This window comes from Suricata suricatta, chromosome 10, assembly GCF_006229205.1.
Source record: "Suricata suricatta isolate VVHF042 chromosome 10, meerkat_22Aug2017_6uvM2_HiC, whole genome shotgun sequence".
Classification (NCBI taxonomy): domain Eukaryota; kingdom Metazoa; phylum Chordata; class Mammalia; order Carnivora; family Herpestidae; genus Suricata; species Suricata suricatta.
The window spans coordinates 102,912,628-102,928,681 of NC_043709.1; the positions used below are offsets into that span (position 1 = coordinate 102,912,628).

Consider the following 16,054-nt stretch of genomic DNA (forward strand, 5'->3'; position numbering starts at 1 on the left):
CGCGGCCCGCGCGGCCGGAGCGCGGCTCGGCGCCGGGCCGGGAGCAAGCAGGCGGGCCGCGCGTTTGGTAGAGTCCGGGCCGGACCCCTCTGCCCGACTGCTCCTTCGCGCGTTCCCTCCCTCCCTCCCGCCGCGCTCCCCCCGCGCGCCCCCGCGCAATGGTACGAGCCTGCGCTGCCGGAACTGTCGGAGCCGTTACCCTGGAAACCGAGTTCTTCCTAGTCTAGTCGCCCGGATTTTTAACCCAGTAGGCGCCATTTGAGAGCAGCTGTCAGCAGGGCTCTTCCCCACCCTTCTCCTCTTCACCCCGTAGCCCGCTATTGAGCCATTCCCTTTCTGGGCCACGCCCCAACCCCATTCCTTCTCTTTTTCTTTGCTGCTGACGTCTGCTCAGTCTTTTCCCATAGTTTAGTCCTACTATTCCTGACCCCTACTTTACACCCTTCTCCCTTTATTATCCTTGCAAGATCCTCTTCCAGTGGTAGTACTCAATAATCATCACTCCCAGCTCTCCTTCCTTCTTTTACTGTCCCTAATGCCCCTTAACACGTCTCCGCTATCACACCCCCAGTTCTTCCAACGGGGTTGTTTCTACGATTTCTTTCTCTCCAGTCTTGTGCCTCAAATTACGGAGCAACTCGGCTTTATTCATTTCTGCCCTAGCTTATCGCTGATCCTCTCCAGCCCTCATTGTAGAAGTATCCATTACTGCTTCCTTCTAGCATCTTCTGGTTGTGTCCATAACACCGCTGTGAGTACTTTATACAACAAAACTTCCCTCCACTTCTGTACTTGGCTGCTGAGCCGTGAACTATCGGGAGCGCCGCAGACGCCCTCCCATCTCCTCAGCCTGCTTTGCACTTAGAGGGGAGCAGCCGCCCCTAAGCCTTGTTTTATGGTCTTTTTCTTTGTCACCAGCCTCTTAGACTACATATAAATTTTACGGACAGTTGTACCGATAGTATATTTGTATGTACAAGCATAAAGATGCTTTTAAAATAAATTACAATGACTATTGGGCTTGGTTCAAGGTGCTCCAAGCAGATGTCTGCTGGTTTGTAAACTGTTTTATGGGAACCGGGGCAGTGCTCTCTTCCACAATGTGGCTCCTGGGTCTTAAATGCCCACACTGAATATAGGATTTCAGAGTTTCCTTTTAATTATCCCCAAACCACGAATCTTTGGATCAGAGAAAATGACCCTATTTTTAATGAACTTATGTGTCCATACAACTTGCTACAGGACAACCTGATCTGTTTGTCAGAAAAGGAAAATGATTGTTTGAGGACCCAAACAAAATTTTGAATGCGCTCCATTTTCAGTATATGAGATTAACTTTTGGCCACTTCTCTTTGTCGAAGAGACCAATACTAGACCACATGCCTTCAGATTCACTAATAGACATAATATATGTTACACCCCCCCTCTCCTATTTCTTAAATGTTTTTTTAAGTTTTATTTATTTTGAGACAGAGTGATCTTGCACACATAAGTAGGGGAGGGGCACAGAGAGAGAGAGAGAGAGAGAGAGAATCCCAAGCAGGCTCAGCACATTAGCACAGAGCCCTAACTCACAAACTCTGAGATCATGACCTGAGCCAAAGTCAAACACTCAACCAACTAAGCCAGCCAGGTGCCCCTGCCTCTCCTGTTTATGAATCAGAAAATGTAGAAGCAAAAACTCTTAACAAGTTTGCTACCTCACCCACATTACACATGGTGTGAGGCCCATAGATTTTTATAACCTTTCTGAAATAATGAACTGTACTGTTAGTCACCTAGATGATCCAGATGTGCTGTGGCAATCATTTTGGGCCATAGTTGAGCTAATATTCTTCTAGAGTGTATCTGGCCTTATGTTTGTCTCAGTGACTTATGCCTAAACTTTTACTTTAAACTCTACATGAAAGTGTCTTTTTGTTGTTGTTCTGTGGATGTAGATGTGTTTGTATTGATGTCAAAGTATTAATCCAAAACAACTTAATCCTACTTAACACAAAACAAAGTGCTAGACCACACATGAGGTGGGGAGGCAGCTTTGTGAACTGGGAGCAAGACCTGAAGAAAAGGAGCTTACTGATTTTCCTTCTCTAGACAAGGTATTGTTCTCAATTCTGAGGAGTTGTTCAATTCAATGGTGCCCAGAAACACTTTCTCTAGATATTGGCCACTTGATCCTAGTTCTGGCAAAACTTTTTCCTGCATTTTATTAATATAGAGTCTTTTGTTGAAGATATTCAAACATATTTCAAGGATTTGTAGTAATGTGATTATTTTCACATTCAACAGATAGGAAAATAAGCATCAAGAGGCATCTCAGAAAATGAACATTAGTGGAGAAAAGGAAGTGTGGCATCAGATGAGCCCTATGCTGTCTGGAGACATGGTGGCTTTTTATGGCATTGAGAAAATGTCTCCCCTTTCTGGGTGTCAGTTTCCTTATGTAACAGTAGGGTGAATTGACTGGATAATCTTCAGGGACTTTTCCAGTATTAACACCCTGGGAGACCATGAGCCTAGATCAGTTCTACTGTCTTTTCAACCCTGGAACTTACTCATTGGTCTTAAGACAGCAGAGTTTAAAATATTTTCACATGTAGTGGCTCCTTGGGGATTTTGGTTTAGGCTCAGATTTGGGATGCAAAAATGGATGGAGGATATTAGGAGGCAGAGACCTTGATTATGTGAAAAAGATGGATACCAATGTAGAAAATCCTGTGGATAGCTGTGCATTTTCCCCTCACTTTTCTGAACTTTATTAAAGAAAAAACAGTGATGGTAAATCTCTAGAACATAGTCAGTTTTCTAGGTTTCTTCCTAAGAAATGTGACAGTTGATTTCCAAACACACACCAGAGCGTGCATGGTTCCCAACTGTACTTTAGTCAGTGAGAAGCTGAAATCCTAAGATGTTCATCATCCAACTTTCTGTGGTCTGTCTTTGGATCAGCAGTAATTGCCTGAACAGCTACTATGGCTTCATTAATTTTTGTCTGTAGCTCTCTGTGCTCTTCTATGTGCAGCAATTACAGATTTTGAGGAGCTTCACTAAGAACTGCATGTCCTGTGTCAAAACCAAGAATATGTTTGTCTAAAGCAACAGGCAAGCCTTCTTTTGTTTGATTTGCTTTAGCGACTGCATACTGTATCAGGTGCTCCTGGACCAAAACATGAGTTGCCTTAAGCATTACCAGGTAACCATTATGATGCCGAATCTGAAGAAAATTAGCCAAAGCCACGACAGCAGCCTTAAGATCAGGACTATTTACATCCAAATTGATTGGTGCCTCTAGATTGTCAACATTTTTTGTATTATCAGGTAGCAAGTCCTTGTATTTTTCAACATCATCTCCACAGTCTAGTCTAACAGCTATACCAAGAAGCCAATCAATTGCTTCTTGTCTGTCTTGAGTCTTGAAAGGACAGTTAACATGTCTGAGATACTTTTCAGAGAACTTGGGCCAGTCATTGCTGTGGATGTTTTATAAACTCCCTCTGTCTTCAATCTTGTGGTGTCTGATTTTCTGATCTTCAAGTCAGTTTCTAAATTCTGTTTCATTTTTGCAGTTGAAGCCCCAGGTTTGTGGTAGTTGAAGGCCATCAGTTTGCTGTGGAACACGGTCCCTGCTTCTTGCTCTGGTTCTCTGGGTGTGGGTTGGAGAAGGGAGGCCAGGAGGGGCAGGCAGCACAGGCACTGTTCATATTCTAAGGACTTGATCCAGTTTTTGTGTATGGTTCAGTTAGTTGCAACCAGAAAGGATTTTTTTTCTGAATGAGCTATTAATTTCTGTATAGAAACAAAATGAGAGCCTTGTATGAGTCTCTCCAAAACGTTATCAAGAATTTTAAAGGAACTAGATTTTCAGATAGGGAGTGTTTTTCATCTGGGTGAGGCCTGAGAAAATTGAGAGGCCCAACCCAAATATCAAGCTTACTTAAGGGTGTGTATACTTCCTCGTTCAGAGAAGGAAGATCTGGCAGGAAAGATCAGAAGAGATCTGCAGCTTTTTAAAGTCATTCAATAAAATATAGACCCAAAACTAGTGACCCAGAGTCCAGCTGGTAGGTGTTGGATCAAAGGAGTTAAAATACATTGTGTGTGTTTTATATTAACTCTAAAGCATCCATGGCACAGTGTCTATGACACTCTGCAAATGTTTTTGAACTGAAATGAATGAGAACAGTAATAATATAATATCTTTATGAAAGACTTCATGCATATCAAAACCTCTCCAAGAGTCTGGACAACCAATAGCAATGGATAGCTAAGGTTTATAAAATGGTAGCTTTCCAACTAGTTTCCAACTTCAAGATTCCTTGACAGAAGCATTCTTTCTGTTCCTAGTCCAGTAAAACCTTGGATTGTAACTTGTTTTGCAAGTGTTCTGCAAGATAAGCAAGCATTTCTAATAAATTTTAACTTGATAAATGAGGGATGTCTTGCAATACAAGTAGTATGTGAGGTCGAATGTCACATGATCACAACTGAGCCAATGGTTCTTGAAGTTTGCTTCAATATATAAGCACTTTGGATTACAAGCATGTTTTGGAAAAGAATTAGGCTCGCAAACCAAGATTTCACTGTATTACTAAACAGGAGAGTTTCTTGGGAGCAACTCTCAGACATTCCTTCAAAGAAGATATACAAATGGATAATGAGCATACGAGTAATTGTTAGGGAAATGTAAATCAAGAGCACAGTAATATATCACATCTATTAGGATGGCTACTATTAATAAAATAGAAAAGAACAAGAGTTGGTGAAAATGTAGAGAAATTGGAACCCTGGCATACAGTTAGTGGGAATGTAGACAGTTCAGCCCCCATGGAAACTAGTATGGTGGGTCTTCAAAAACTTAAAAATAGAATTACCATAGTGCGCCTATTACCATAACTGACTCAGTTGGTAGGGTCTGTCTGACTCTTAACCTCAGCTCAGGTCTTGAGCTCAAGGTGTTGAGTTTGAGCCCATCATTGGGCTCCACACTGCGTGTGAAGCCTACTTAAAAAAATTAAACAGAACACACATTTTGAAATAAAGATGTAAATAAAAGGAAAATATTGGTGAAAATTGTTCTCATATCAACAAATTGCCAAGAATACCCTGACGTGTTTGTTTACTCTTCCTAGGTTATTAGTTTCCTATATCCTGTAAACATGAGCTTTATCTACCACAATAAAAATAGGGGGCTGGGGGCTGGGTAGCTACAGCCCTCTCAGGATAACTGTGCGCTTTATTTATTATTATTAATTCTTTGAGGGAGGTAGAGGAGTTTCCCAAGGAATTTATTTGGGCAGACTTGGGGATGGGGAAGCTTTGCATCTGAAAGAAAACCTCTTGGTGGTGAGGCGTGCTCCCGCTGGGGCCACCGGACCAGGTGAGACAGTGGGAACTTGATCTTGGAGTCGTGGAACTGCTTGGCTGCCAGTGGGCAGCCCTTGCTGGCTGCAGTCTCCTCCTTCATGATCTGGGTCCAGTGAGTGTGGTGCCAGCGCCCACTTCTGGGCAGCACTGGGTGCCAGTGCCTGCAATGGTCAGTCCGGTCCCCACACTCCAGGGACATGCTGTGGGTAGCGCTGCTGGAGTCATAGGGCAGCCAGGCACCAAAGCTCTTCCCCTGCAAGGGGGATTTCTTTCACACCTGCCCACAGCGGACAATTGTGCCTGAAGACTTCTTCATCTTCTTCAGCTGAGACACAAAGTACCAGAAGGGGGACTTGGTCACAGCATGATTAGGTGCACAGATTCACTAGCCATACAGAGGCGGAGCGCTGCCCTGGGGGTGGGCAGGCAGCACCCCATCTCCTTGGACTCTTGCAGTGTTCCAGAAGCCTTCTTGGGGGCACTCTGAGCCCTCAGCGCCACCCACGAAAGGCGACTGTACACTTTATTGTGCGAACTAGAAAAACTCATGAGAGTGAAAAGGGTTGCCAATAATGATCACTCCCGATGAATGATCATTCCCTCCTTCTACCCTGGAAATGGGGTTGCCATTTGTAAGTTGTAATTTGTAATATGCAACTTTCAAGTATTAACTTTAATGTATGTTTTCATAGTTTCAGACACCTAACCAAAGGATTAGACATACTTTGATAGTGGGGCGCCTGGGTGGCTCAGTCTGTTAAGCATCCCGCTCTTGATTTCCACAGGTCATGTTCTCACAGGTTCATGGGATCAAGCCCTGAGCCGGGCTCTGTGCTGACAGTGTGGAGCCCACTGAGGATTCTCTCTGTCCTGCTATCTCTGCCCATCTCCTGCTTATGCACTCTGTCTCTCTGTCTCTCTCAAAATAAATAAACTTAAAAATAAAAGAAGTACTTTGATAGAATAATCTCCAATATCAGCTATTATTTGTTAATATTAACAAAAACTTTAGGTACTTGTTACAAAGCAGATAGCTTTGTGTGTTACAACTTGTGTTGTAAATATAGCTATTTCCAGGACAATGAACACCTAAAAAGGTGGATTTTCAGACATTCAGTAGTTCAGGAAATGTTTAAACAATTTTTGTGCACTGCTCTGTGCTTTGAAGCAGACAAAGATGTTGAAGTGGTGTGTTTCAGTCTTTAAGGATTTAGGACTAAGCAATGAGCTAGAAAACGCCTGCTTATAGTGATGTGTATGTTTCCATTGAGAGGGTCACCATAGGGAAGCCTAGAATTTATGAATCGGTTTTGATGGGAGGAAGGCCATTACATAGGATAGAAACTTATTTACAGAACAGGCAGAAGTTTTTCTGATTTAGGAAAAAATAAGAACACTGTAATAGCGGCCTTACGTTGTCATGCTTTGTTACTGTCCTTCCATATTGAGGCACCGGGTTCATTTTAAAAGTCATCTTTTCAAAGAATTTTTGGCTTTTTTTTTTTTCCTTCAGGAGTAAGGAAACCTTAATTCTTATTTATTTGGAATTGGAATTCAGTATCTGAAGTCAGAAAATTTTAGTTCATGGTTTGGATTTTGCTTCTGTTTTTACCAACCAGATTGCCCTGAACTGACAGTCTTTCTCCTCATTTCCCAACTCACTGCTTTCTGACAGGAGAGTTGAAAGCACACATTCAGGCAGGGATGAAGAGGAGCCACTCAGTGTTCTGCCCGGCGCCATCAACGGCCCAGGTGTGAGGGTGGGTCCCACGTGTGTCCCCCGGGAGTGCTGGCGGCGTGGGAGCCCCTGAGGTCACCTCTGTTCCCAAGGCAGCATCGAGCTAAATCTACACGGGATTTGGAGTCTGAAGTTGTGCATTGAAATCCTAGCTCTCCCATTGTAATAGACACATGGCCTTGGGCAAAGTGACTGAAATTCTTTGAGTGTCAATTTTCTCATCTATAAAGTGAAAGTAATTCCTGTTCACGGAACTCTTGTGCAAATTCCCTGTGGAAAAAACAATCCACAGGATAGGAAGGGCCTAGTGTAGGGCCTGGCACATAGTAGAGATCCAATAAATGCTGTGTTTGGGTTTTCTTTTATAAATGCACTGTGAGTGGGGGTGGGGGAGGGGAACCACACAGGTGTGCCCCGAAATTGTACAGATATACATTTGCTGACAGTTGAACATTTTTAAAAATGTTATTTCCTGTTTTTAAGAAATGTGCAAGTTAAAGGGGCAGAAACACAGCAAACGTGCAAGAACGTAATAAAATGATCTTTCAGTTAGAGCAAGCCATCCATCTCTCTCCACCTCATTTTCTCCTCTGAAAGTCAGGAAGAGCCGCAGATTCCACTCAGTCACCAAGAAAGAGTCCCAAGCTCCTCTTGGTCCAGGGCAACATCCATCCTGTTGCCTTCAACTTATGATTTCACCATCCACTCTTGCACTCTTGCTCAGAGCCACGGTTCTCAAACTTGAGCATGCATCAGAATGACTGAGCACTTCTGAGACGGAAGGTCTGGGGTGGGACTGAGAACTGGCATCGCTAACATGCTGCTACGTGATGTGGATACTGCTGACTGCGATCCCAGCACCAACAGCCTTGCTGAACTTCCTACCATCCTGCCTTCTTTCTCCTGCTTTAAGACTTCTGTTAAGGAGTGCCTGGGTGGTTAAGCTTCCGACTTTGGCTCAGGTCATGATCTCCATGTTTGTGGGTTCGAGCCCCACATCGGGCTTTATGCTGACAGCTCAGAGCCTGGAGCCTGCTTCTGAATCTCTATCTCCCGCTCTCTGCCCCTCCCCCACTCACGCTCTGTTTTTCTCTCTCAAGAATAAATAAACATTTAAAAAAATGTAAAGACTTCTATTAAATGATACTTCCTAAAGACTCTCCTTTTTTCGCAAAATAAGAATAATTCACAGGAAAAAAAACAATGTTTCCCCCGACTCATCTTTCATCTTTTAGATCATAAGCTCATCATGACTGAAATTTTTCCCCCAGTGATAGGGGGAAAAGAACATAGATTTTGTAGTCCGATTCTGGTTTAAAATCTTGATTCTATCACCTATTAGTTCTGTGACATTGGGTACGTTATTTAATCAGTTGGAGTCTTAGTTTTCTTGTCTGTGAAACGGGACTAGTGATTTTTATGTCTTGAGAGTTTTGTGAGAGTACAGTTCCCGACCATAATGAAAATGGCTAATATTTATTGGGCATTTATTGTGTATTAGACATTCTTTCAAGGTCTTTACATATATGGACTTCTCTATTCTTCATAACAGCTGACCAGTACAGGTTAGTAACAGCTAATCAGCTAATCAGTGGAGTCTGAACTAAGAAGAAAGGTCCATTTTACAGATGACAAAACTATGGCACAGAGAAGTAACTTGCTCAAGACCAAACAGGTAGCAAAACTGGAATCTGAACTTAGTCTAGATCTGGAGGCCACATTCTAAGTCACTGTGCTTTGCTGCCTTCACAGTGTAAGTTTATCATCCTACCTTGCTAGGATGTGGTTTCTGTGTGACACCAAAGAGGAAGGGGTCCAGGAAAACATTTGTTATAGTGGATGAGATGGTCACTGTACTGTAAGCAATATTGGGCCAGGGTGAGGTATGGCTTTCAGGCAAAACACTTGAAGACCCTGCTTGATTTGCTAGCCAAGGTAGATTGGTATTTGTGCGCATGTGTGTGCATATGTGCGTGTGTGTGTGTGTGTGTGTGTGTGTGTGTGTGAGTGAGAGAGAGAGAGAGAGAGAGTTAATGTGCAAGCCTGTGTGATGTGCACGCCGTGGGTAGATATGCTGATAATGCATTTTACACCTCCAGACCCACAGGTGGATGCCTGGCTGACTCTGGCCTTGTAGTGTCCCCAAGGAATGCGCTTGTGTGTAATTATGTCACCCTCTAGTGGTTACTTCCCCATTAGCCCTTTCTCCATGAAACCACCCACTCTGTGTCAGTGCTTCTTCCAAATGAGACTCGGTGAGCAGAACCTGAGGGAGACTTTGGCACGGAGGGGCCAGGCTGAGGGAAGGGGAGCGGGGCCCAGGGCGAGAAGAAAGCTGGCGGGTGTGAAGGAAGGGAACGCACTACTGGACATAATCCCTAGTCCCCTTGAGGCAGGAAAGAGAACATTTGGACAGAGGGGAAGAAGGAAGGAAGATGGGCTCAAATGAGGCTCCTGCACATCACTCTTCATCCAGTACCGTTTGTGTTTGTGGGACCTGACAGTTGTGCATCTAGAGCTCCTTCCAGAGCTTCAGTACTGAGGGCTGAAGGGGGAGGACACAAGGAATATTCTTAGACAGTTTCGATTCTCTTTTCCAAAGGAAGTAAGCACAGACTGTGGGGCTAACAAAGGCTGGCTACATTCCAGGCTTTCACCACCCCAGAATGGACAGCTAACTTTCCTCCTCCTTTGTAGCCTCAGGCTGTGTTCTCTCTGCCAGTGAAGGTCATCCTCATAGATTTGTCATATCTTGATAAATATTTCAAAAGGCAGGAGGAATCAAGATCCATCTTACTCGGAACTGGTTTGTAACTCCACATCGGGCCTGGGACTCTGCGGTCTAAAGCCTTACTGACCCAGAGTTTGAAGGTTATTTCTCTTTTGAAAAGGTACTGGGGCCAAGCCAGGCTTTTCTGGAAAGTTCTATGTGGACGAACCAGAGCATTTACATTTCTTACATAATGCCAGACCCAGAGGAGTCTGAAGCACTGGCTCACAGCCAGCTCCCTTTTCTGCCAAAAGGGTAGGGTTAAAGGTTTAAAAAATAGCCAGAATTCACTCTTCACACCCCAAAATAAAAGATAGTTATAAAAACATTTTTCTTAAAAGAGAGAAATAAAAGAAGAAGAAAGATGGTTCAGAGATAAAAATCAAATATTTACATCATGTGATACTGCTGTTTCCCTGGATACCAGCCATTCCCAAAGCTGTCAATAATGCCAAGCTCTGGCTTTCCTCTCTTTGAAGAGGGACATGAAAACAGTACAAAAACGCTTTTCAAATCTTTTCTAAAGTTAAAACTACTTCTCTTAGTTTTGAGACCTAGAATTCAGTGAGGGTTTTTTATTTGTTGTTTACTTTTTAGTTTTAAACTTCACTTACCATGTAAGGCCAAAGTGTTCAAGTAACTTACTCTAATCATCAGTGACTATGGTTGTAACCGTCAAGAATTCTTTGACTGGGGCGCCTGGGTGGCTCAGTCGGTTAGGCGTCCAACTTCAGCGCAGGTCATGATCTCACAGTTGTGGGTTCAAGTCCCACATCTGGCTGTGTGCTGACAGCTCGGAGCCTGGAGCCTGCTTCGGATTCTGTCTCCCTCTCTCTCTGTCCCTCCCCCGCTCACACTCCGTCTCTCTGTTTCTCTAAAAATAAACATTAAAAAAATTTTTTTAAGAATTCTTTTATTTAGCTGAGTGAGGGCATGACCTGAAATTGGAGTTGTCAACATTTTGACATAATAACAAAACTTAGTAATTAGCTGACACCTCCCCTTTAAAGCTTTGAGAGCACCCGTGTAGACATTTGATGACAACGCTTATTTGTTTGTTTTGCAAATGGAGAAAATAAGGCATAGAATATAGAAGGGATTTTCTCAGCTCCCTGGGAAGGGTTGAGGTTGAGTGTGCATCCTTCCTCTGGCCTGCAGAGCATCTTTGAATTCTTCACTCAGGTGCGCACTCAGGATCACCTCTGTAATGTGATATTTCTTTCTTTCTTTTTTTTAATTTTTAAAATGTTTTATTTACTTCTGAGAGAGAGAGACAGCATGAGCAGGGGAGGGTCAGAGAGAGAGGGAGACACAGAATTCGAAGACAGGCCCCAGGCTCTGAGCTGTCAACACAGAGCCCGATGCTGGGCTTGAACCCACAAACTGTGAGATCATGACCTGAGCCAAAGTCAGACAGTTAATCGACTGAGCCACCCAGGTGCCCCTGTAACACAATGTTTCAAGAAAAATCACATGCAATGGGAAACATGATCAGTTATTGGCAGAAGTGCATAGAATTAAATTTGATCACCTATGCTACTAAGTGATTTGGATTGCCAATCGATGTCACTACAGTAAGGAAGAACAAGTGAGCATCTTATTTTAGGTAGAGTGATTGTGCGTGTCACGCATATTAGTGACAAAGTGCTTTGGGAAAATGGAAAACAATCTTTGGAATCCTTTGTCAGCCTAGTCCTCCATTTTTCTGATTTTAATTCTATACATCTTACAAATTTGGCATAGTTTGAAAAATAATATAAAGGCAGGAATTTGCTCGCAACTGAGTTAGCTTGTGTTGTGTTTTCATCAGCAACATGCCTTAGTCTGTCATGCTTCACTATAGATAGGGCACATCTGCTGTCATATGCCACCTTAATGTCCTAATTATCATAATTTTCAGTATAAACACAGCATTTATTAAAAACTTTCTGGGGGCACCTGGCTGGCTCCGTCGGAAGAGCATGTGACCCTTGATCTTGGGGTCGTGAATTTGAGCCCTGCGGTAGGTATAGAGATTATTAAAATAAATACACATAAAAAATATCCTGGAAGGTGGTCTAAACTGGTAGATAGTTGTAACTACTACATGAATTAATATGTGAACTAAGGTTTTTTTCTTTGTTCTATGGTGTTAAGAGAGTAAGTGCTTAAAATTTGAGGATTTCTTAATCCTTGACCAGCATAAAGAATCACATGATTAACATTAGATCCTCTTAGATTCTCCATGGCTCTGGGAGAGAGCTGGCAGTTTAACTTGATGCATGGATCATATTCCAAACTGAGGCGTTTGTTTTGTTTTATTTTGTTTGTTTGTTTTTTTAATATCAAGTTTAAATTCTACTCCTGAAACATTCCTATAGTGTATGTTAACTAGCTTGGATTAAAATAAAATAAAATAAAATAAAACCATCAAGCTTTAAAATTCTGTTAATTTAAATTCTAAGACAACGCTGGAAACTAGAGAATCTAAGACCTGAAAACAGCATTGTCTGCCACCGCTGTTTTGCAATGGAAAAGAAATGGCGAGCAAAAAAAAAAAAGGTTGGCAGGAATTAAATTTGTGGTGTTATGCAAGAGAAGGCATCCAGATTACATATAAAAGTTAAACTGTTTCACACCCTGTTCCTAAACATAAGGGATATGCAAATATGTGGCAGCAGTAGGTTGAAGCCTGAATGTTTTCTTAAACAGTTCTTAAATGTTAAGGATCCTGAAAGATTCCAAACAAGTAGAAAATTCTACTCTGAATGAGTCTCTGTGGGCCTAGATCCTGCTGAGTGGACCTCCTTTTATGTCCCTCCTGCTCACAGAAAAAGAGTAAACTATCTCTAAACATCGAAATAAAATCCACAACAATAAAACCGTTTTTGAAAGGCGTGTTAGGCATCCAACTGGATTCTCTTCCTGCATTTTTCTGTAACTTATCAATTTGATTTGCTTTATGGTTAAATGGTTTTTCATCTGAGGGGTGGTTTCGTGGGTGTATACAAATGTAAAACTTCATCAGGCTGTATATTTAAGATTTGTGAATTTCAGACTGTTTTGTTTCAATTAAAAAAAAAGCTGTTTGTTTATTTAAGTCAGAAAGGAGTTTAACGGGTCAAGGAAAGTTTACTTCTATGCATACAAATTATCACAAGTTCTGTTTGTTCAACAGGCTAACCAAACAGGTAGAGATTCTGTAGCAGCTGCTGCCTAGAATTTAACCATGATGGGAACTTGGCCCTACCCCTCAACCCCACACCCCTGTCTTGCTTGTGACCGTCACTCCCACCGGGACCTTCCTGGCCTGGCTTCTCTCACTCCAGAACTAGGGCGAGAGTTGTGTCTTTTTTGTTACTCTTCACCTGCAAGCCTCATCTCATCCTTCAGCCCCTGGTACAGTGTATGCAGTCTGCACACAACAAATATTGCCTCCAATTTTGATCATTTTCTTTGATTAATATGTGTTGGCAGTGGGGACCAGAGTGGGAGAGAAAGGAGAAGAGGAAGCTGTTTTTTTAATGTTTTAAGTTTTTTAATTTTCAAAGTTTATTGATTTATTTTTGATTTTTTAAAATGTCTATTTATTTTTAAGAGACAGAGAGAGACAGAGCATTATAGGGGGAGGGGGGAGGGGCAGAGAGAGAGGGAGACACAGAATCTGAAGCAGGCTCCAGGCTTTGAGCTGGCAGCACAGAGCCTGAGCAGGGCTCGAACTCATGGATCACGAGATCATGACCTGAGCCCAAGTTGGAGGCTTAACCGACTGAGCCACCCAGGCACCTCTATTTATTTATTTTTGAAAGAGAGAGAGAGATCACAAGCTGGGGAGGGGCAGAGAGCGAGGTGTATGCAGAATCCAAAGCAGGCTCCAGGTTCCAAGCTGTCAGCACAGAGCCCAATGCACCATAAAACTGTGAAATCATGACCTGAGCCGAAACCGGAGGCTTAACCTACTGAGCCACCCAGGTGCCCCAAGCTGTTTTTTTAAAGAATAGATAAATGATGGGGCATCTGGGTGGCTCAGTCGGTTGAGTGTCCGACTTCGGCTCAGGTCATGATCTTGCAGTTCACGAGTTCGAGCCCCACGTTAGGTTCTGTGCTGATGGCTTGGAGCCTGGAACCTGATTCGTATTGTGTGTCTCCCTCTCCCTCTGTCCCTCCCTTGCTCACACTCTGTCTCTCAAAACTAAACAAACATTTAAAAAATTAAAGTTATAAAAAAAAGTAGGTCAGTGAATGGATCTGTATTGTGGGAAGCAATCTGGGGTGGGGGCAGGAGCTGGAATAGAGAACACAGACATTTCTAGTTTTGCCTCAGTCTTTGAGAATGTTTTCTTAATGTCGGAAAAATGCAATAGTTTTATCATTTGCTGCACACCATTCCATGCTGTTCCCTACGAACCAAATCAGGTCACATCATGCTTGCTATGTGATGCTGTGCTGTTTTCCATTGACTTTTTGGTTGTTGATATTGGCTCTTAGGGTCGGGTGTGTGGTTTCTCTCCACACAAACATGAACACATTTACCACTGAAATTTTCCTAAGGGTCTGCTCATGTGAAGCTGGAAGTTGTCTTAGGGATGCATTTTCACATTCCTGTTCTTGCTTTCAGCTGCGTGCCGCCCATGGCACTCGGCTTTCTGTGGTGGGGTGGATGTGCTACATATGAGCCGAAAAATGTGGCTTCTCTGATGCAGCGAGGAAGACAAGGAAACCGTGGCAATGCTGTGGGCCATTCACGCACATTGTCTGTGGTCTATCAGAGCTTCAGATCCAGCTGTCTTCGCCTATTACTGCCATCCCAGACAGCGACGTCCCCAAGGACAAGGCCCTCTTGCAGAAGGTCAAGGACACTCCTCCCTGATTTGTGCTCCAGTGGCTGAGATCCGAGAGCACCCTTGCTAATGTTTTCTTGATTGGAAATTGGTGGCACTGGCTACTGGGCATTTTTTGCACAGGGTCCTCATTTGAATTCCCCTCTGTGTCAGTTTTTTAAATCTGTTTTTTCAACGAAATCTCTAAATGCTTTTGAAACCAACAGTGTTGTTTTATTTTGCTGATAGTTCCCAGATGGCAGGGGAGAGTTGGTTTTTTCCATCATTTGAATCACTGCACATATACTGTGTCACCTCGACACAGAAGGGTGATATCAGGACAGTGCTGTGGCCACAGAGCATGGTTATGTGCGGGAAAGCAGCAGAGCCAAAAACTGCCTTCTGATTCAACACTTCCGTTCTCTGGGTGCCTTCAGCGCATATCTAGTTACAGGGTTTCTTTTGGCAAAAACAATTTTTTGTGCGAGAGTGAGCCGGGCAAAGCCAGTGTCTCCTTGGCCAGTTGAGTTTGAGGACCCATCTGCCACACACATCATTAGCAGCATTGTCGGTTTAGGGCCTCTCCGTAGAATTTATTCATGGAGAAGGAGAAAAAAGCTCTAACGACCTCACTGGATTTCCCGGTCCTGAGTGGAATTTGTAACCCCTTTGACTTCTCAACTGAGAAAATTGGATGCGGCTGTCACAGAAAGAGAATAAATATGGAACCCCACGATGCTTTCCTTGCAGCCACTTTTATTCCATTAAATCGAACACATAATGAAAGGCAGGCCTGCTCTGGGAGGCACAGAGCCGAACCAATGCTAGGAGTCCTACTGTTCTGTCGGCTGAGCTGGTGGCGGCTGTGAGCAAGACACTTTAGGCCCCTTTAGTTGGCCATGGGCTGAAAGATGCTGGCAATAATATTCCTTCTGTGATCCTACTGCCAGTGTTTGAGTCTTAAAACTAAATGACCTATGAAAGAGGGAATACAAATGGGTAATAACCATCTAACAGTGTATATACCGTCAAAGAAATGCAGTTTAAAATCAGGTAGGCATTTTTACCTATTAGGAGAAAAGATTTTTTTTAAATGACACTATCCAAATAATTACCTTTGGTCATTTAAAACTAAAACCTAGTTTAGTGTTTTATTAGGCTTTGCTTTCATTAAAGGTTGGAAATCTTAAAAATAATTTAACTTGAAAGAGCAATAAATCACCCAATGTACTTAATGAGCCAATTTAACTGGATTGGTTGACTGATCAATGGATGCCAAAACTGTTGGGGACTGAAAAGATGTTAGGATCATACAGTTCAACTTTTTATTCTGTAATTGAGAAATCAAGGACCTAGCACGCAAAGGGTGTGAGCACCCTTGTC

General features: G+C 42.9%; 1 protein-coding gene and 1 pseudogene across 1 annotated transcript in view; one reads left to right on the forward strand and one right to left on the reverse strand.

The window, feature by feature from the left end:
* The first annotated feature begins 161 nt into the window (after positions 1–161).
* Positions 162–16,054, forward strand: part of WNT5B (Wnt family member 5B) — a 47,173-nt gene continuing 31,280 nt past the window's right edge. The window contains exon 1 of the mRNA XM_029955620.1: positions 162–751. Coding sequence (XP_029811480.1) covers positions 536–751 — 216 coding nt within the window. The 5' untranslated portion in view covers positions 162–535. The remainder of the gene's footprint in view (positions 752–16,054) is intronic.
* Positions 2,885–5,563, reverse strand: LOC115303943 (annotated as a pseudogene).